The sequence below is a fragment of the Choloepus didactylus genome, chromosome 3 (assembly GCF_015220235.1).
Source record: "Choloepus didactylus isolate mChoDid1 chromosome 3, mChoDid1.pri, whole genome shotgun sequence".
Classification (NCBI taxonomy): domain Eukaryota; kingdom Metazoa; phylum Chordata; class Mammalia; order Pilosa; family Megalonychidae; genus Choloepus; species Choloepus didactylus.
Genome location: NC_051309.1, coordinates 96909502 through 96932834, shown reverse-complemented (window position 1 = coordinate 96932834; position 23333 = coordinate 96909502). Strand labels below are relative to the sequence as shown.

Below are 23333 nucleotides of genomic sequence, written 5' to 3'. Positions count from 1 at the left end.
AAACATTCTTTACCAGGTTAAATTTGCTGAATCTGCTAGGAAAGTAAATTGTGTGCACTGGCTTTTCTGCTCTAGTGGACTTTCTAATAAAATCATCTTTGAGCTGTCTACATCTTGGTTTCCATAGAAATGGGATGCTTGGGTACACCACACCAATTATGATTTGAAATGTGAAAAATGGGATGGGAAAGCCACAATTTAATAAAGAATGCCAGCACAGGAAAAGTTAGGGCTAGAGAAGATGATGTTTCCCTAGATTTAAAATTCAGAGATAAAAAAGTAAAAAGTAGGAAAAATCTAAAAAGAAAGTAAGAAAAACAATATAAATTTACATAAAAGGAGGGTGCAAAAATACAATATTTGTTCACAATAATTGAATGAAATGTTTTATACTGAATTGTTCTCAACCTCAGACATCAAATTTCAGTTTTTTAATTTCATTTCAAAACATTATGCACCATCTCCTTTATATATGTCAGTTTTATGTCAAAGTGACTTTTTCTTGTTTCCATATACCTGAAATTATTTAAAATTTTCAGTTCTATGATTCAGGAATTTGATTAATAGAAGGTTGTTTTGCATACAAATTGTGCTGTTACATGGCATGCTTTAGACTTGGCTTTTAGTTCATGAGAATTGTATGTTTACAAACTTTTATGAAGCCTAGAAATTCAATCTACAGGAGAAACTCTGGCAGTTGGTCATAGTTTTTTCTTTGTTTTCTGTTAAACATGATTACATTTTTGTTGTAAAGGGGTTTACAATGACATAAGTCCATGGGAAAGGTTAAAAACTTAGGCTAAATCCTTTGCCTGCTGAGAAAAATCAGGAAATTGGGCTGATTGCTTCAACTAAAAATGGTGATACCCAGCTTCCATTCAGCACTCACTGATTTTCAGCAGCTGATTGATTTCTTTCTGATTGTTATTTTATCATATTTTCCAGAGAATCCATTATAAAACTTCTCCATTTCTCAATTAAGACTCCAACCGCATCACAGCATTAAAAAAAAAAGAAAAAAAAAAGTACATGGGTTTTGGTACTAGACTGATGTGGTTTTGAACCCAGCTTCTCTGTTTACCTTTTTTCTGACTAGGCAAAATGTAACACCTCTGACATTCAGGTTCATATTCAATAAAACGGAATGAGTAACTTTTTACAGAGTTATTAAAAAAAACTATAAATTCTGTTCTTTTCTTTCCTACCCCTAAAACCTTCATTCTTCATGATCTCATTTATCTATTTTACTGAGAAAGTAAGGACTATATGTCAAGGTCCTTTCATTTCTCTCTTCTCCAGGTAGGAATGAATCTTAACATGTCCCGTCTTTCCCAAAGCAAACACCATCTCTGCTCTTGACTCCATTCCCTTCCCTCTCTTTGGGAACTTGTTCCTTCAGTCAGTTCCTCTCTGCTTTATATCTTTAATTTCTACTCCTCCTGAATCATGGACAAGTGTATTATTTTCTTTTTATAAAATAAAAGAACAAAACTAACAAACAGAGAGAAAAAAAAAAAAAACCCTACTCAAATCTAAAATTCTTTTCCCTCAAAATTAATTGCCCCAACCTCAATTTTATCTTACTGACAACTTCTCAAAAATGTTACCCACCATCAGGACCTCTGATAGTCTTGTTTATTCCTGATTCTCTGAAGTATGACTTCTTCCTCCATCTTTTTCAACAAACATAAAAAAACATTATTAAAAATGTGTGTGTCTCCCATGCACAAAACACATGGTATTGAAAATGCACATTGGTGATTCTGATTCTCAGTTTCTTTATTTGGGGCTTGAAATTGTCAAGCACCTATCTATTAGTAAAGGCCTCTTTCACTTAGCTTCTCAAACATTGTTACTTCCTTTTTTTTTTTTTTTTTTTTTTTTTTTTTTTTTGCCTTAAATCTCTGACTATGCCTTCTCTTTTCTCTTTATTTTCTACCTTGCCTTGTAAGTGAGAATGTTCATCATGGTGTTGGGAGACAATGCCCCCAAGTTCTTGCATTTCTGCACATGTTGCATACATCTTTTCAAGGAGTTTTGTATAGTGAATGGTCTTGGAAGCTAGAAATAATTTCTGTCTTATGAAGGCAGGTTTGTTACAGCTTTGAAAGTTTGTTTCGAGGTTAGGAGTGTCCAGAATCAAGACATCATCAAGGCAATGCTTTCTTCCCGAAGACTGGCATTCTGGCTGGCTGCCAGTGATCCTTTGTCCTGGGCTCCTGTCACACAGCAATGTATATGGTGGCCTCTCCTGGCCTCTCCCTTCTCTTGTGGGTTCTGTTGACTTTTAGCTTCTGGCTGCTCCCTCTGTGGCTTTCTCTCTCTCTGTTTGAATTTCATTCTGCTTATAAAGGACTGTAGTAACAGGTTTAAGACCCATCCTGATTGAGGTGGGCCACAGGTTTAAGACCCATCCTGATTGAGGTGGGCCACACCTTAACTGAAGTAGCCTCATCAAAAGGTCTGACTTACAATGGGTTCACACCCACAGGAATGGATTAAGTTTAAGAACATGTTTTTCTGGACTGTAGGGTCCTAACCCCTCATCCTGGGTGTGAACCCATTTGTAAATAGGACACTTGGAGATGTTACTAATGGTTGAGGTGTGACCAAATTGAATGAGGGCGGGACTTATATTTAGTTATTATTAAGTCTTTATAAGCATAGGAAATTGGACATGGAGGGAAAGGTCACATGGGGAAGCCTGGAGTCAGCAGGAACCCAGAAGACAAAGGAGAGAACATTGTCATGTGGCAGGAAAGCCAAGGTACCCAAGGATTTCCAGCCAGCCAGAAGGCTGCTGACCCAAGGAGGAAGCAAGGCCTTCTAACCTCTGGAACCATGAGCCAATACATTCCCATTGTTTAAGCCAAACCAGTGTGTGATATTTGTCATAGCAGCCTGGAAACTAAGACACTGGAATTGCTGATGAAATGCTTTGTATGTAGCAAGTCTGTATATTGAGATTTTACACTGCTAATTACCTTTCTCTTGATTAATCAAATGGGTTGGCTTTAGCAATGAGATTATGTATTTCATAATGATGCAACACAAAATAAATAGACCCCAACTCTGAATTAGATTGTAGAGAAACACATTTTATGTTTTGTTATTTTATTATAATTTGGAGGTATTTAGTGATAAATAATAATGTCACAAAAATCATTATTAGGTCAGTTCTTAGTACAAAGCAATTTTAATTCTGTTTGCTTGCCAATATTTTATAGTCCCTTACACACAAATGTGTAGCACACATTTAAAAGCTGGTTACAGTGGTACCAGTTATTGTGAAGTACTGTTAGAAATACTAACACTGTATATTTGACATTGGCCGCTTCTCAGATCTCAATTCTTGATATTTTTCTCCTGTTGTATTTCTGACATCAAGGTTATAATTATTGATACATAGCAGCATAGAGGTTCACAGACAAAGTACTGACCCTTTTGTGGGGTGAGCAAGAGACTAAATAGAAAAGGTTGTGGCTTTTAATATATATTTTGTTTTGCTTCAATTACGAGAATGTAGTTATCCTAATTATCCCAAGGATAAGAGATTCTTCCCTACTAGAATTACAAATACAAAACGAAAGTGTATTCAACTTCAAGTGCTAGTGAGACTATTTCTCACTCTCAGTGTGTGCCTTAATATAACATTAGCTCACTGATTTGCATATAAGTCTTCAGTTAAAAATAATTAAAACACTGTTCTTGCAGCATTTGCACTGATAGCACTCTAGCATTTGCTTCTTATCTGTATCATTAGGATGTACTCAGAATGAAGCAAGGCCCATCTGCCATCTATTACTTAAGTTTTAAGTTCTATTCCTAGACAGTTGAAGAGAGGGAACAAAGAGGAGGTCCTGTGCACCAGCTTGAGAAAGGCAGATCCCTGAGGTTCACTGGAAAGTAGTATAGCCAGTCAAATGATGAGGCTAAAGATTACAGTCTTAGAACAGATTTTTTGATTACTCTACTTTCTAAGAAAACTTTTTTTTCAGTAAAGGAATTAGCAATAAGATGAAAATATAACAACTAACATTTGTTGAGATAATGTATAATATGTATTTTTTGAGATACTTGGAAAAGAAAATGCCTAAAACAGTCTAGCACATGGTAGATGCTCAGTAAATGTCTGGTATTATGATGATTGTGCACTGGTCATGAATACTTTATGTATATCATTGCATTTAAGACTCACAACATTTGGAAAAAGGTTTTAGTATTGTCATTTTCCAGTTGAGGTATCTAAATTGCTCAAGATAACAGAGGTACTATCTATCTGCTACCAGGTCAATATGCCACCATATCCCAGGATCATAAAAGCATATTTACTCCAGGGCTTCCAAACAACAAATAAGGTATACACTTGGTGGAAGGAGGAAACTATGATATGAAGTATTTAGAGTGATTTTTGTAACCATGAGTTTCAGTTCCTTAACAAAGTAATAAAATTAGGAAATCATCCTCAATATGTAGTTTTCCAACACACACACACAGAGCTTACATACATAAGTATACATGCCTTGTAACAATAAAGACAGGTATAGCATGATAAATATCGAACATTCTGGGTGTTTTTGTTTTTTTCTCCCTGTGATACAGAAATTAGAAGTTCCTGCTTAATGAAAACCAAAGGAAGATATAAATGAGCCAAATTTGAAAAGCAAATCATCAAAAAATATTTTCAATTAAATACATAATTGTGTTTGGATTTATTGAGAATTCAGTAACATATTCCAGAAATAATGGATGCTTTAAAGTAATTAAAAGGAAAACAACAAATAAACATCTACTGCCTAATTAAAGAAAGAGAAAAGACAATATTAGACAAAGCAAAGGGCAATGGTTTTTGTGATGAGGAAACAACTTTTATTCCTTTTCAAATTCTCTATGGAATAAAGCAGGGTTATAAAGAAATGAATAGCATAACTAAGTATAACATCTGCCCAGTGGACTCAATGGATCATTATGTTTTATTGTGATAGTCAAAATGAACTTGTCACAAGGACCTGGGAGATATTACCATTCCCTGAATAAAGCTAAGGAAGGTAAAGCCTGTGATCTTAGGGAGAAGCTTTCTTTGTTGGCCAAAATGAATAACAAAATGAACTTGAATGATAGTATTTCAAGCCATCCTAAAAATAACTATACCTGTCTGTGTCATATATTTAGAAAAAAATGAAGAATCCCTAATAATTGTATTGTCTTTATGCCATTAGAAACATTCACTAATAAAAAGGTCTGAATTAACCAGAAAATGCCATGCACTGAAATTAAAAATAATAAAGTATTTTGCGTGGTAAATTGAGGGAATTAATTTTTTAAACTTAACTTTATCTTGTTTAAGCAGCTCAGTTTAATATTTCAGTAAGTAAGAAGATTTTTCTTCAACAACCTTGACAAATAATATTGCAAAACAGTTAATACTGCAGGCTCTGGAGCCAGACTGCCTACTCTCTGTTCATTCACCGGTAACATGGAGATAATAGGAGTAACTTCCTCATAGGGTTGTTTTGTAAGATCAGACAATACATGTAAAACTCTTGGATCAATACCAAACACAGAGTAAGCACTAAATAAGCACTAAATAAACATTAACTTGTTTTATGTGATGGTATGAACATTTCTTCCTGAACAACTGGGCAGCCAAGTGCCCCTCAATTCCCCAACATCTGAAAGCCCTGGGGCGGCAGCACTCTTCCTGAACAAGGGAGAGGAAGGCCCACCCTCTGTAAACTGGGGGCAAACTCACCCTTTCTACATGCATGCGTGGGTCTGCTACTTGGCCCGAGGTTCCTTTGCTCCAGACCTCAGTTTCCATGGTTCTGCCTTTGAAGTCATTTTTCCTTCAGTCTGTCTCTGTTATGGCCCCTTTAGTCCATACTGGCAGTGGGTCCATTTATACAGGTCCAGCAACAAATTGTTGTTTTGCATGCAGCACACAGAGGTCCCAACCGTGAGACAATAGGACTTTCCACAAATCCTTTCTGGATAACTCTGTCTCCAAGCCTGTCTTACACTGAAATAGCGGACTGGTTCTTCCATGTTCAGTTAAATCCTCACATGGGGCACTAGCTTCTGGAGGCTTACCTTGTGAAAGCCCAGAATTTTCCAAAGCATAAGTTTCTGGTTTCTTTGTATCCAAGAATTCAGTTCTCAGCTTATCCCTTGACTCTCACATTTTACTATAAGCTGCAAGGAGAAGCCAGGCTGCATTTTCCACATTAAGTTTGAAAATTCCCTCAGCTAAATATCCGAGCTTGTCATTTTCAAATTCTGCCTTCCATCTGACACCAGGATTCAATTTTCTCAGATTCTCTGCCATTTTAAAACAAGGGTCACCTTTCTTCCAGTGTGCAATGACACATTCATCATTTCTGTCTAAGGCCTCATCAGAAGTACCTTTAGTGTCCATATTTCTGCCAACAGTCTCTTCAAAGCAATCTGGGCCTTTCCTGTCAAGCTCCTCAGAGTTCTTCCAGAACCTTTGCCTTAGTCATTTATAAAGGTGTTCCAACATTTTTGGTATTTGCCAAATTGCAGCACCCCACTCCTCTATCTCAATATGCTAAAACTGCTGAAATGCAATATACCAGATATGAGTTGGCTTTTATGATGGGGATTTATTAATTTACAATTTACAGTTTCTTAGGCCATGAAAATGTCCCAGTTGGCACCAACAGGATGATATCTGGACTCTGAAGAAAGGCTGCTGGCATGTGGGGCACCTCTGTCACATGGGAATACACATGGCGAGCACCTGCTAATCCTTTGCTCCCAGGTCCCATTGCTTTCAGCTTCTGATTCTAGTGGTTTTCTCTCTGAGCATCTGTGGTGTGAGCCCTCTTTTAGCATCTCAAAGGCTTTCCTCCCTATAGGCTCTCTCAGCCTTTTCTGTCCTTTATCCTCTCATAAAGGACTCTAGTAAAAAGGATTAAGAGCCACCTTGAATGGGATGGGTCACAGCTCAATCATCTTTATATAGACAGAAATCAGGAGAATATGTGTGGGGATGGATATTAAGGGTGTGGGATAATAGTGGAAGGAATATAAAGTTGGATCAAGCTGAATTTATTGATATGGGCCAACTAAGCAGAGATTCTGGATTCAGTGTTTTAGCTTGAGGGATTAGAAAGGGCATTAACACTATGAATGTTTGGTTGAAACATGGATCAAATGTAGCCAACATTATATGAAGTTGAAATGCCAGAACTTCCCTGGTGTAATGTAGATGAGGGATCCAAAGGCTTAGAGAGATTGGAATGTTAGAGAGGATTTATCATGGACAACCTGCTCATCCACCCCAGGAATGTCCAAAGGACACACCTTTCATCAGAACTGTGAAGAATAAATTTGTGAGACTAGCTCCATCATCCATGGAGAGCTCTGTTGTCGCCCTTCTCTGTAGGTCAGATAATACTGTGGGAACTGCAGTCCCTGAGCTAGAAACACATTGTGGAAACACAGTGGGGATGGTTGGATCCCAAGGTGGCAGAAGCCATGGTGCAGCACTTAATCACCAAAGACAAGGTGGGTGTGGCTACCATAATAGACAGCAGGCTCAAAGAAGCAGAGACTCATACTCCGTCCCCAATATGGCACCATTTCCCAAGGTTATCAGCCTTCTACCTGGTGGCAGGTTGATTACATTGGACCACTTCCATCATGGAAGGGGCAGCGATTTGTTCTAACTGGAATAGACACATACTCCGAACATGGGTTTGCCTTCCCTGCATGCAATGCTTCTGCCAAAACTATCATCCATGGACTTACAGAATGCCTTATCCACCATCATGGTATTCCATACAGCATTGCTTCTGATCAAGGAACAGCTTCACAGCAAATGAAGTGCTGGAATGGGCACATGCTCATGGAATTCTCTCGTCTTACCATGTTCCTATCATCCTGAAGCAGCTGGATTGATAGAATGGTAGAGTGGCCTTTTGAAGACTCAATTATGGTGCCAACTAGGGGGCAATACCTTGCAGGGATGGAGCAGTGTTCTCCAGGAGGCTGTGTATGCTCTGAATCAGCATCCACTCTATGGTGCTCTTTCTCCCATAGCCAGGATTCATGGGTCCAGGAATCAAGGGGTGGAAATGGAAGTGGCACCTTCACTATCATCCCTAGTGATCCACCAGGAAAATTGTTGCTTCCTGTCCCTGCAACCTTAAGCTCTGCTGATCTACAAGTCTTAGTTACAAAAGGAGAAGTGCTCCCTCAAAGGGACATAGCAATGATTCCACTGAACTGGAAGTTAAGATTGCCGCCTGGCTACTTTGGGCTTCTCATGCCTCTGAATCAAAAGACAAGATATGGGATTACTTTACTGACTGGGGTGATTGATCCTGACAGTACAGAGGAAATAGGACTGCAACTATACCACAGAGGTAAAGAAGAGTTTTCCTGGAATACAGGAGATCCCCTAGGGCATCTCTTAGTACTACCATGCCCTGTGATTAAAGTCAACAACCCAATCCATGCAAGACTACCAATGGTCCAGAAACTTCAGGAATAAAGGTTTGGGTTGCTCCACCAAGCAAAGAGCCATGGCCAGCTGAGGTGCTTGCTGAGGCTGAAGAGAATATGGAATGGGTAGTGGAAGAAGGTAGTGATAAATATGAACTATGGCCATGTGACCAGTTACAGAAATAAGGACTGTAATGGTATGACTATTTCCTCCTTGTTTTGTTATGAGTATGTATTTGTACATAAAACAAATAAATACCTTGTTTTCTTCTCCATCTGACCCCTTATCATATGACATAAGTTGTATTGTTCATGTCACAGTATTTAAGTTACAGGCTATCAAGTTTGAGAGTGAATATTACCCTAGTGCTTGCACCCTATTCTGGAGAGATTTAGTGCATTTCCAGTTGCACACAGGACAGTTGAGTATTGTTAGGTGAAAAATATGACTGTTCTTGTTTTTTATTTAGAGATTAAGTATGGTTAAAGGTGATGTTTATAGCTGCCAAGCTGACAAGGGGTGGACTGTGATGGTTAGGTTTATATGTCAACTTGGCCAGGTAATAGTGTCCAGTTGTCTGGTCAAGCAAGCACTGGCCTAACCATTACTGTGAGGGCATTTTGTGGACTTAAATCATCAGTAAGTTGATTGCATCTATGACTGATTACATCTACAATCAACTAAGGAGAGTGTCGTCAGGAATGAGACATTTAGTCCAATCAGTTGAAGACTGGTGAAGTGATGACTTCAGCAGTCAGAAAAGAGAATTTTCATCTCTACTTCAGCTGCCAGCCTCTCCTTGAGAATTTATAGAAAACCTTCATTGGAGTTGCCAGCTTGCAGCTTGCCTTATGGAATTTGGACTTGTGCATCCCCACAGTTGTGTAAAACATTTATAAAATCTCATATTTACAGATATCTCTTGTTGGTTCTGTCTCCCTAGAGAACCCTGACTAATACATATTGTGTTTCTATATTACAGTAAGATGGAATAGTAAGCATTTTAATAATTTTTTCCCTAGAATGATCTTCTAAGGATACATTTAGCTCATTATCTTTCTTGTAATGGATAAAAATATTCCCTTTTTATCTCAGATGTGTGGAGTCATGGATAGAGGTTTTCAGAAGATTTTTCTAAGTAACTTAAAGAAAGTAGCTACCATAACCTGTGTGACAAAACTTAACAATGGAAGAATTTGCAAGCTAGGATAATTCCAGTCCCTACTGAAATTGACTGCTGTGGCCCATGGGGCACTGTTCCCTCAGCAACCCCTGTCTGGAATAGATGATAAACAAAGATATTCCAACTGGAACAGAGATCCACCAATAGGGTTTTCCTTGCAGATCTTGAGGGCTCCTCATACTTAGCCTAGGATCTGTTCTCAGTAATATGGAGACTTCTGGAACCTTAGGTTATTGCATGCTACTTAATGTACTGTATTTCTGTTCTGTCTTTCTTAAAGCCTTCCCTAGTCTTCAATTTATTAGATGAAGAACACACTTTTTGATCCTTGAGACTCTTCTTCTGAGCTCCATATCCACTATCTCAAAGATATTGCTTTCACTTTTCTGCTTCACAGCCTTATAAGTCCTATCCACCCTTTGTGTATGAGCAGTTTGCTTTGCCTGAAGCATTTTCTTCCAGTCAGATATTAAGACAGGTTTCCCACCTATTTTGGAAAGCAAATATCTGTGTCTTGCTCACTAAGACCTTGATAGCAGACTTCCCTTTTACAGGAGCTTTTTAGCATTCTGAAATACTGAAACACAGAAGCAGGCCCTCTATCTCTTACTTTTTCAAACCCTACACTCCCCATGAATTCCTTACCAAGCTGCTAGTTTTTAAGACTTGCCTCCATTTTTCAATGAATTTGCTGATAAGAAATGACTTACTGATTCTGAGCTCAACCCAAGAGTAGGACGTTCTCAGATCTACCTACTTTCCTGGATTCATTTTGATGATGTCTTATTCAATCACTACCCATTGGGCCAATCTTCAAGAATTCGATTAATGCAAACTTAAAATAATAACCAGATTTAATGATATATTTGACCGTATATAATGGGCTTTTTTTTTTTTTTCATTAATGGAAAAGGAGAATCAATCCTTAGACATGAAAACTGAAAATAGTTTATTCCTAGATTTCCAGTTTTTGGTTAGTTTTTATTTGTGACCATTTCTATATCCAAGTAACAGAAAAAGAGGCTGGCAATTGTTGCTGTACTGTGAAGTTTTATTAGGTGAGTCAGCTAATTACATGGCACTGTCATAAATATTGGGAAGTCACTGAACTGCTTGTCATGCGTACCAAGGAGAATGAGGCTTTTATAGATCGAGTGCTATCTCTTTGCTGTATAATGAAATGTTCTTCTTCAAAATGATCACAGACTCATTCCTGATTTATATACCAAGTATTTTGTAATTTGTTGTTGAGTGTATTTAAAACTGACAAAGAGCATACAAAAATAATTAATGTATTAATTTTACTCTCTCCTCAATTCCCAACCTTTTAAAAACAGTGAAACTCATTTGCATTTCATCTGTTCCCTTTATCTTTCTCACTGTTGGAGGGAATTGCCAATACTAAAGAAATATCTAGAAGGGCAAAAGGCAAGACTTTAAGTACTGTGCAAACAGATTATTCAGAGTAGACCATGGATGACTTCTAATACATATTTTTTCTATGTAAGACTGGTTTCTCTTAAATTACCATTTAATTAAAATACATCCATACAGAATAGGGATTTGCCCTTTTAGTCTGCTAAAGCACCTGAGCTGTGTATAATGTGTTTACTATATGACTTACAGTGTTCATTTAACTATTCCCAACTGACTGAGAAGGCTGATAACATAGTAATTTGTAAATTTGCTGAAACACAATTTGAGTATGTGTGTATCCCAGGTGATGAGGAGGTGAAAGTCACTTTGCTATGAGAAAGTCTAGCCAATGACCTAGGAGCCACATCTTCCCTCAGCCTTATTGCTGGTTTTGCCCATCGTGGTATATGCAATTTATGATGAAAATCATATGCTATATGTGGTAGATTGAATTATGTCCCCACAAGACACTTTCAAGTCCTAATTCCCCATTTTGGGGGAGTGAAGTCATTTGTAAAGAGGTCTGTATAGTTTCCTATGGTTTGGAATTGGCTGATTATACCCAATGATGTGTACATGTTCTTCAGCTCCTTATATTTGTTGTAAATTGTTGGAGCTAGAATAGATTGTGAATCAAATTTTAATTTTTGGCAATTGTATTTTATAGGTGGTGTTTTAGTTCCCAGCTGCTAAAACAAATGTCATGCATGGTGTTGGCTTAAACAACAGGAATTTATTAACTTGAGGTTTTGAGGCTAGGGCAAGTCCAAAATCGAGACATCAGCACGGCAATGCTTTCTCCCAGAAAACTATGACATTCTGGGATTAGCTGCCAGCAATCTTTGATCCTTGGCTTTTCTGTCACATGGCAATGCACATGGTGGCTTCTCCTGGCTTCTCTCTCCTTTTGGCTTTTAGTACTAGAGTATTTTACTATAGAATACTCTAGCAATCCAGATTAAAGTCCAACCTGATTCAGTGGAGCCACACCTTATCTGAAGTAACATCTCAAAGAGACCTATTAACAATAGGTCTGCACTTACCAGAATGCAAACTAAGACCAAGAACACGTGCAAACTGGGGTACACAATTCAATTCACCAGAAGTGATGATGTGTACTTCCATCAAAGACACAGAATACTTGATTATAACTCCTCATGCCCTGTTAACAACCATTGATGATCATTGCCGAGATCCATTGTAAAAGGTTATATTCTAATTCTATCTTTCCTTCTTTAGCTAGATTATTTTTATAAAGAGAAACTTCTAATCATCAACAATTTATTTACCTGAAGATACAGTTTGTACTGGAAAAGTCAGATATGTGCTTACTAGTTTTCCCAAGATTACCTTTCTCCCAGTCAATTCTGGTTTCTAATTTCTTGCTTCCATGAAATAATCCATCTGTGCTGCCCCTTTCCCATTCTGCAGAATCCTATGCTAAATATTGTGTAGCAAGCTTTATTGAAGATCTTTAACCTGGCGTGCTGGTTTGGAACAGTTATGTACCTCAGAAAATGCCATGTACCCCAGAAAATGCCATGTTATTTTAATCCATTCTTGTGGGTGCAGACCTACTGTGGATAGGACCTTTTGATTAGGTTATTTCCATGGAGGTGTGATCCCACCCATCCAAGGTGGGTCTTAATCCCCTTGCTGGAGTCCGCTATGAGAGGATAAAAGGCAGAGCCATTTTGGAGAGAGCTCAGAGAAGCTAAGAAAGAAATGCCCAGAGACATTTGGGAGGGAGAGAGCCATTTTGAAACCAGATCCCAGAAGAGAAGCACCAGCAGACGTTGTCACGTGCCTTCCCATGTGACAGAGGAACCCCAGATGCCAGCGGCCTTTCCTCCAAGAAGGCATCCTCTTGTTGATGCCTTAATGTGAACATTTTCACAGCCTTAGAATTATAACTTGTAACGTAATGAATCCTCATTGTTAAAAGCCAACCCATTTCTGGTATATTGCATTCCAGCAGATTTAGCAAATGAAACACCTGGTCTTAGGGGAATAGTCAGGACATAGTCAGTGATATAATAGAAGGTGCTATTTTCATAGGGTTTTACCTAATTGTGCAAAGTCAAGAAGATGGTTCTGTTGTGTGGTAGTTAGGAACAAGGACTGTGGTGTCACAAGACTTGGCTTCAAATCCTCCCTCCCCCAGATTACAGATCTTTTGTGATAGTGGACAAGTTTCTTATGCTTTGTCTAAGCATCTAATAACCATTGTGATAAAAGGGGGCAAGAATCCCTTCTTTATAAATGGGAAGAGTAAACAACATGGCATAATTAACCCTCTCATTGCTATTTAGATCATTCTAGTGATAGACAAAGATAAGGAAAATTAAAGGAAATACCCTATTTCTATGCATTTGTTAACTGATAAGTAGAGATTTATTTTTCTAACATAATTTCACAGAAGATTTTAATATAGAATGGACAAATAAATATGACAGAGTTGGCCTGTTCATTGTTATCACACATCAGGTGCTTCTGTACAACTAAGACTTGTGAGTTTTAAATATTGATTCACTCAGATTACAAGTATATATTATCTACTTATTTTTAAAAGTATATGCATTTCTGAGCATGCATTTATCTAATCATTTTTAAATTACACTTTGAATATAGCATAAAAGTAAAATTTGCATCACTTATTTTGAACTACTTACAGGACATAAAATTGTTACTTTTTTGTGTATTTTTTTAAAAATGCAATACCTGTATTTAGTGTATTCTTGAACAGTTATTTTAATCAAAATTAAAAATTTTTAAGAATTGTAGACCTGGCTTAATTATGTGTAAGGTTTGAGAAACTACAGAGGAAATGCTAACAAAATATTAAAAGAGAGATCAAGTAAGTGATGTAGCAGAGGGCAAACTATAAGAATGAAGACACATAGATAAATGGAAGAAAGAAGGAAAAATTTAAATGAGAGTAAACAGAGAAATTCCATCATGTTCAATAACTATTAACAGTTCGCAAGAGTAGGCTTATACTTTCAGAAATCTTTATTCACTCAAAGCATAAATATATGTTGCTTTTAAAAGTCCAACCACTGTGCTTTTTTAAGTGCTATATCTCGGGAGAGTGAGGTTATTGAATACACTAAATAAATATACACTAGCAGTGAGGTAATTTGGAGACAGTTTACATTTTATTTCACTTATAAATAACTTGGGCTTTTTTGATTTATAAAATAAATATCTAAGAGGTTGGGGCAAAGAATGATGATTTATAAGCTTTTTTGTCCAGCTAATGTAAGCATGATCTTTAGTTTGACCTTTTCTCACTGTCAGCCTTTTCTTACTCCTTTGCCCAAATATTACACTTCCGTGATGAAGGCACAGGGAGGTATTATGTACATCAGGGATATTGTTCAACATAACCACAGTGGCTGAAGGACTATTTGATCTCTTCAAATAAATCCATTTTGGGCTCATGTTGCCTCTCTGCTCTTTCAGTTTTCAATAAACTTTATAATTTCTTTGCTGGAATAAACGCATGGCAGCAAAATGTGTTTAACCAAAGGTGCTAATAAAGTCATAATCATTCCATGTTGAATTTTGTGGTATCCTATTTCTAAGGAGAGATATTTGGAAAAATTCACTATGTATTTGATTTTCTTCATCAAAAAAAAAAAAAAAAGTAACTTTGGTACAGTTTATCTACAGTAAAATATAATTCACTGTGGAAGCATTTCCTTTCTTTTTCTTTGCCATCATTTAAAAATAAATTATAAAAAATAAACTTTTACATGCTAAATAGTGATAAAAGTTGAAAATTTAGGAAGGTAAAAGTATAAATAATTATTCAACAAAAAGGACTTTTTAATATTTTGTTCTGTTTCCTTCTAACCTTTGCATATGATTTTTCATATAGATTGTACCCATGATATATGCAATGCTTTATATCTTACTAAATGTCAATAGCATAGTTTCTTATTTTGCTATATAATTCCCAAATCATAATAATACATGACTTCATAATAATCTATTGAGAAGTTGGATATTTTAACTGCTGTCATTCATCTCTAGTAAGCATCTTTGGACTATAGTTTTGGATTATTTCTTGGATGTTGAATTACTTGAGCAAAAACTTTGTACACTTTTATGGCTAATACCCATGTCATCACAATGCATTTTCAAAGGCATTGAACAATTTAGAATGCTAGCAGTAATATTTAAGATGGCCATGTTTACTACTATCTGCCAGTATTATATATAAGCTTTTTTCAAAACATGTTTGCAATTTTAATAAATGAAAAATTGTACCTTATTATGATTTTTGTTTGTTTGTTTTGTTTTCCACTTTAAATATTAGAATGAAGAAGGAGGCCCACAGGAAGGAATTCTGCAAGATATGCCTGTGGATCCTGACAATGAGGCTTATGAAATGCCTTCTGAGGTAAAAGTTCATATACTTAAAACTCAGAAAATAAAGCTGATGAGTTCAAGTTGGGTCTTTTAGTAGGCAGTACAAAAAATCTGTCCTTGTCAAATTTCCCTTACATTAGTTCTTAGTAAGAATAAATCACATTCTTGTGCAGGAGTCATCAAATCCAAGCTGTGTATCATTTGGATAACTTGCAAGCTAAGCATGATTTCTACATTTGAAAAGCCTTGTAAAGCAAAAACAAGAAGGAGGAGGAGGAAGAGGAAGATTTGTTGTTGTTGTTGTTTTGGTAGCATACCAAAACTTATGGTATGCAGCTAAAGTAGTAGTTAGAGGGATATTTTGAGCATAAGATGCCTTTATTCAAAAAAATAAACATGTTGAATCAAAAAACTACCTGCCATCTTAAAGACACTAGAAAGAGAAAAAAAAGTAAACCAAAAGCAAGCAAAAAGAAAAAATAAAACAAAGATTAGAGCAGAAATTAATGAAAGGTTGTATAGACAAACAACGGAGAAAATCAACAAAACCAAAAATTGGTTCTTTGAAAAGATCAACCATATTGACAAGCCTTTAGCTAGACTAAACAAGGAAAAAACCCAGAGAATAAGATTACCAAAATCAGGAATGAAAGAGAGGATATCACTACCAATCTTACAGAAACAGAAAGGATTTTAAGAGAATACTATGAAAACTATATGCCAACAAGTTATATAAACTAGATGAAATAGACAAATTCCTAGAAAGGGCCATATTGCCAAAACTGAAGAAAAAATAGAGAATCTGAATAGACCTATAACAAAGTAAAGAGATTGAATTAGTAATTATAAACTTTCCCACAAAGAAATACTTGGGCCCAGATGTCTTCACTGTTGAATTCTACCAAATATGTAAAGAAGAAGTTACACCAATTAATTACAAACAATACTATTTAATACATCTTGCAAAAAATAGAAGAGGAGGGGGTACTTCCCAACTCATTCTATGAAGTCAGTATCACTCTGATATGAAAATCAGACAAAGAAATCAAAAGAAAAGAAAATGTATTATTGCTACATTAAAAACTGAGCTAAACAGTATTGTAGTTAGGTTTTGTATTAGTCTTCGTGGCACCATTAAAAAGCATATTGAGGGGGCAAGATGGCGGACTGGTGAGCTGTATGTTTTAGTTATTCCTCCAGGAAAGTAGGTAGAAAGCCAGGAACTGCGTGGACTGGACACCACAGAGCAATCTGACTTTGGGCATACTTCATACAACACTCATGAAAACGTGGAACTGCTGAGATCAGCGAAATCTGTACGTTTTTGCGGCCAGGGGACCCGCACCCCTCCCTGCCAGGCTCAGTCCCGTGGGAGGAGGGGCTGTCAGCTCCGGGAAGGAGAAGGGAGAACTGTAGTGGCAGCCCTTATCAGAAACTCATTCTACTGATCCAAACTCCAACCATAGATAGACTGAGACCAGACACCAGAGAATCTGAGAGCAGCCAGCCCAGCAGAGAGGAGACAGGCATAGAAAAAAACAACACGAAAAACTCCAAAATAAAAGCGGAGGATTTTTGGAGTTCTGGTGAACATAGAAAGGGGAAGGGCAGAGCTCAGGCCCCGAGGCTCATATGCAAATCCCAAAGAAAAGCTGATCTCTCTGCCCTGTGGACCTTTCCTTAATGGCCCTAATTGCTTTGTCTCTTAGCATTTCAATAGCCCATTAGATCTCTGAGGAGGGCCCTTTTTTTTTTTAATCCTTTTTTCTTTTTCTAAAACAATTACTCTAAGAAGCCCAATACAGAAAGCTTCAAAGACTTGCAATTTGGGCAGGTCAAGACAAGAGCAGAGCTAATAGAGCTCTGAGACAAAAGGCAATAATCCAGTGGCTGAGAAAATTCACTAAACACCACAACTTCCCAAGAAAAGGGGGGTGTACGCTCACAGCCATCATCCTGGTGGACAGGAAACACTCCTGCCCATCGCCAGCCCCATAGCCCAGAGCTGCCCCAGACAACCCAGTGTGATGGAAGTGCTTCAAACAACAGGCACACACCACAAAACTGGGCGTGGACATTAGCCTTCCCTGCAACCTCAGCTGATTGTCCTAGAGTTGGGAAGGTGGAGCAGTGTGAATTAACAAAGCCCCATTCAGCCATCATTTCAGCAGACTGGGAGCCTCCCTACACAGCCCAGCAGCCCAGAACTGCCCTGGGGGGATGGCACTCACCTGTGACATAGCACAGTCATCCCTCAACAGAGGACCTGGGGTGCACAGCCTGGAAGAGGGGCCCACTTGCAAGTCTCAGGAGCCATACGCCAATACCAAGGACTTGTGGGTCAGTGGCAGAGACAAACTGTGGCAGGACTGAACTGAAGGATTAGACTATTGCAGCAGCTTTAAAACTCTAGGATCACCAGGGAGATTTGATTGTTAGAGCCACCACCCCTCCCTGACTGCCCAGAAACACGCCCCATATACAGGGCAGGCAACACCAACTACACACGCAAGCTTGGGACACCAATTGGACCCCACAAGACTCACTCCCCCACTCACCAAAAAGGCTAAGCAGGGGAGAACTGGCTTGTGGAGAACAGGTGGCTCGTGGACGCCACCTGCTGGTTAGTTAGAGAAAGTGTACTACACGAAGCTGTAGATCTGATAAATTAGAGATAAGGAGTTCAATTGGTCTACAAATCCTAAAAGAACCCTATCAAGTTCAGCAAATGCCACGAGGCCAAAAACAACAGAAAATTATAAAGCATATGAAAAAACCAAACGATATGGATAACCCAAGCCCAAGCACCCAAATCAAAAGACCAGAAGAGACACAGCACCTAGAGCAGCTACTCAAAGAACTGAAGATGAACAATGAGACCATAGTACGGGATATAAAGGATATCAAGAAGACCCTAGAAGAGCATAAAGAAGACATTGCAAGACTAAATAAAAAAATGGATGATCTTATGGAAATTAAAGAAACTGTTGACCAAATTAAAAAGATTCTGGACACTCATAGTACAAGACTAGAGGAAGTTGAACAACGAATCAGTGACCTGGAAGATGACAGAATGGAAAATGAAAGCATAAAAGAAAGAATGGGGAAAAAAATTGAAAAAATCGAAATGGACCTCAGGGATATGATAGATAATATGAAACATCCGAATATAAGACTCATTGGTGTTCCAGAAGGGGAAGAAAAGGGTAAAGGTCTAGGAAGAGTATTCAAAGAAATTGTTGGGGAAAACTTCCCAAATCTTCTAAACAACATAAATACACAAATCATAAATGCTCAGCGAACTCCAAATAGAATAAATCCAAATAAACCCACTCCGAGACATATTCTGATCACACTGTCAAACACAGAAGAGAAGGAGCAAGTTCTGAAAGCAGCAAGAGAAAAGCAATTCACCACATACAAAGGAAACAGCATAAGACTAAGTAGTGACTACTCAGCAGCCACCATGGAGGCAAGAAGGCAGTGGCACGATATATTCAAAATTCTGAGTGAGAAAAATTTCCAGCCAAGAATACTTTATCCAGCAAAGCCCTCCTTCAAATTTGAGGGAGAGCTTAAAATTTTCACAGACAAACAAATGCTGAGAGAATTTGCTAACAAGAGACCTGCCCTACTGGAGATACTCAAGGGAGCCCTACAGACAGAGAAACAAAGAAAGGACAGAGAGACTTGGAGAAAGGTTTAGTACTAAAGAGATTCAGTAGGGGTACAATAAAGGATATTAATAGAGAGAGGGGAAAAATATGACAAACAAAAACCAAAGGATAAGACGGCTGATTCAAGAAATGCCTTCATGGTTATAACGTTGAATGTAAATGGATTAAACTCCCCAATTAAAAGATACAGATTCGCAGAATGGATCAAAAAAAATGAACCATCAATATGTTGCATACAAGAGACTCATCTTAGACACAGGGACACAAAGAAACTGAAAGTGAAAGGATGGAAAAAAATATTTCATGCAAGCTACAGCCAAAAGAAAGCAGGTGTAGCAATATTAATCTCAGGTAAAATAGACTTTAAATGCAGGGATGTTTTGAGAGACAAAGAAGGCCACTACATACTAATACAAGGGGCAATTCAACAAGAAGAAATATCAATCGTAAATGTCTATGCACCCAACCAAGGTGCCACAAAATACATGAGAGAAACACTGGCAAAACTAAAGGAAGCAATTGATGTTTCCACAATAATTGTGGGAGACTTCAACACATCACTCTCTCCTATAGATAGATCAACCAGACAGAAGACCAATAAGGAAATTGAAAACCTAAACAATCTGATAAATGAATTAGATTTAACAGACATATACAGGACATTACATCCCAAATCACCAGGATACACACACTTTTCTAGTGCTCATGGAACTTTCTCCAGAATAGATCAAATGCTGGGACATAAAACAAGCCTCAATAAATTTAAAAAGATTGAAATTATTCAAAGCACATTCTCTGACCACAATGGAATACAATTAGAAGTCAATAACCATCAGAGACTTAGAAAATTCACAAATACCTGGAGGTTAAACAACACACTCCTAAACAATCAGTGGATTAACGAAGAAATACCAAGAGAAATTGCTAAATATATGGAGACGAATGAAAATGAGAACACAACATAACAAAACCCATGGGATGCAGCAAAAGCAGTGCTGAGGGGGAAATTTATAGCACTAAACGCATATATTAAAAAGGAAGAAAGAGCCAAAATCAAAGAACTAATGGATCAACTGAAGAAGCTAGAAAATGAATAGCAAACCAAACCTAAACCAAGTAGAAGAAAAGAAATAACAAGGATTAAAGCAGAAATAAATGACAGAGAGATCAAAAAAACAATAGAGAGGATAAATATCACCAAAAGTTGGTTCTTTGAGAAGATCAACAAGATTGACAAGCCCCTAGCTAGACTGACAAAATCAAAAAGAGAGAAGATCCATATAAACAAAATAATGAATGAAAAAGGTGACATAACTGCAGATCCTGAAGAAATTAAAAAAATTATAAGAGGATATTATGAACAACTGTATGGCAACAAACTGGAGAATGTAGAAGAAATGGACAATTTCCTGGAAACATATGAACAACGTAGACTCACCAGAGAAGAAATAGAAGACCTCAACCAACCCATCACAAGCAAAGAGATCCAATCAGTCATCAAAAATCTTCCCACAAATAAATGCCCAGGGCCAGATGGCTTCACAGGGGAATTCTACCAAACTTTCCAGAAAGAACTGACACCAATCTTACTCAAACTCTTTCAAAACATTGAAGAAAATGGAACACTACCTAACTCATTTTATGAAGCCAACATCAATCTAATACCAAAACCAGGCAAAGATGCTACAAAAAAGGAAAACTACCGGCCAATCTCCCTCATGAATATAGATGCAAAAATCCTCAACAAAATACTTGCAAATCGAATCCAAATACACATTAAAAAATCATACACCATGACCAAGTGGGGTTCATTCCAGGCATGCAAGGATGGTTCAACATAAGAAAATCAATCAATATATTACAACACATTAACAAGTCAAAAGGGAAAAATCAATTGATCATCTCAGTAGATGCTAAAAAAGCATTTGACAAAATCCAACATCCGTTTTTGATAAAAACACTTCAAAAGGTAGGAACTGAAGGAAACTTCCTCAACATGATAAAGAGCATATATGAAAAACCCACAGCCAGCATAGTACTCAATGGTGAGAGACTGAAAGCCTTCCCTCTAAGATCAGGAACAAGACAAGGATCCCCACTGTCACCACTGTTATTCAACATTGTGCTGGAAGTGCTAGCCAGGGCAATCCGGCAAGACAAAGAAATAAAAGGCATCCAAATTGGAAAAGAAGAAGTAAAATTGTCATTGTTTGCAGATGATATGATCTTATATCTAGAAAACCCTGAGAAATCGACGATACAGCTACTAGAGCTAATAAACAAATTTAGCAAAGTAGAGGGATACAAGATTAATGCACATAAGTCAGTAATGTTTCTATATGCTAGAAATGAACAAACTGAAGAGACACTCAAGAAAAAGATACCATTTTCAATAGCAACTAAAAAAATCAAGTACCTAGGAATCAACTTAACCAAAGATGTAAAAGACCTATACAAAGAAAACTATATAACTCTACTAAAAGAAATAGAAGGGGACCTTAAAAGATGGAAAAATATTCCATGTTCATGGATAGGAAGGCTAAATGTCATTAAGATGTCAATTCTACCCAAACTCATCTACAGATTCAATGCAATCCCAATCGAAATTCCAACAACCTACTTTGCAGATTTCGAAAAGCTAGTTATCAAATTTATTTGGAAAGGGAAGATGCCTCGAATTGCTAAAGACACTCTAAAAAAGAAAAACGAAGTGGGAGGACTTACACTCCCTGACTTTGAAACTTATTATAAAGCCACAGTTGCCAAAACAGCATGGTACTGGCACAAAGATAGACATATAAATTAATGGAATTGAATTGAGAATTCGGAGACAGACCCTCAGATCTATGGCCGACTGATCTTTGATAAGGCCCCCAAAGTCACTGAACTGAGCCATAATGGTCTTTTCAACAAATGGGGCTGGGAGAGTTGGATATCCATATCCAAAAGAATGAAAGAGGACCCCTACCTCACCCCCTACACAAAAATTAACTCAAAATGGACCAAAGATCTCAATATAAAAGAAAGTACCATAAAACTCCTAGAAGATAATGTAGGAAAACATCTTCAAGACCTTGTATTAGGCAGCCACTTCCTAGACTTTACACCCAAGCACAAGCAACAAAAGAGAAAATAGATAAATGGGAACTCCTCAAGCTTAGAAGTTTCTGCACCTCAAAGGAATTTCTCAGAAAGGTAAAGAGGCAGCCAACTCAATGGGAAAAAATTTTTGGAAACCATGTATCTGACAAAAGACTGATATCTTGCATATATAAAGAAATCCTACAACTCAATGACAGTAGTACAGACAGCCCAATTATAAAATGGGCAAAAGATATGAAAAGACAGTTCTCTGAAGAGGAAATACAAATGACGAAGAAACACATGAAAAAATGTTCAGCTTCACTAGCTATTAGAGAGATGCAAATTAAGACCACAATGAGATACCATCTAACACCGATTAGAATGGCTGCCATTAAACAAACAGGAAACTACAAATGCTGGAGAGGATGTGGAGAAATTGGAACTCTTATTCATTGTTGGTGGAACTGTATAATGGTTCAGCCACTCTGGAAGTCAGTCTGGCAGTTCCTTAGAAAACTAGATATAGAGTTACCATTCGATCCAGTGATTGCACTTCTCGGTATATACCCGGAAGATCGGAAAGCAGTGACACGAACAGATATCTGCACGCCAATGTTCATAGCAGCATTATTCACAATTGCGAAGAGATGGAAACAACCCAAATGTCCTTCAACAGATGAGTGGATAAATAAAATGTGGTATATACACACGATGGAATACTACGCGGCAGTAAGAAGGAACGATCTCGTGAAACATATGACAACATGGATGAACCTTGAAGACATAATGCTGAGTGAAATAAGCCAGGCACAAAGAGAGAAATATTATATGCTACCACTAATGTGAACTTTTACAAATGTAAAACAAATGGTTTTTAATGTAGAATGTAGGGGAACTAGCAATAGAGAGCAATTAAGGAAGGGGGAACAATAATCCAAGTAGAACAGATAAGCTATTTAACGTTCTGTGGATGCCCAGGAATGACTATGGTCTGTTAATTTCTGATGGATATAGTAGGAACAAGTTCACAGAAATGTTGCTGTATTAGGTAACTTTCTTGGGGTAAAGTAGGAACATGTTGGAAGTTAAGCAGTTATCTTAGGTTAGTTGTCTTTTTCTTACTCCC

The 23333-nt window shown here is 37.4% G+C and overlaps 1 protein-coding gene across 3 annotated transcripts in view; it reads left to right on the top strand.

Moving 5' to 3' along the window:
• The window catches only part of SNCA (synuclein alpha), a 164181-nt gene that overhangs the window by 128777 nt on the left and 12071 nt on the right, over nucleotides 1–23333 (top strand). For all 3 annotated transcript variants that reach the window (XM_037830256.1, XM_037830257.1, XM_037830255.1), the window contains exon 5: nucleotides 15394–15477. In XM_037830256.1, the coding sequence (XP_037686184.1) occupies nucleotides 15394–15477 (84 nt within the window). The remainder of the gene's footprint in view (nucleotides 1–15393; nucleotides 15478–23333) is intronic.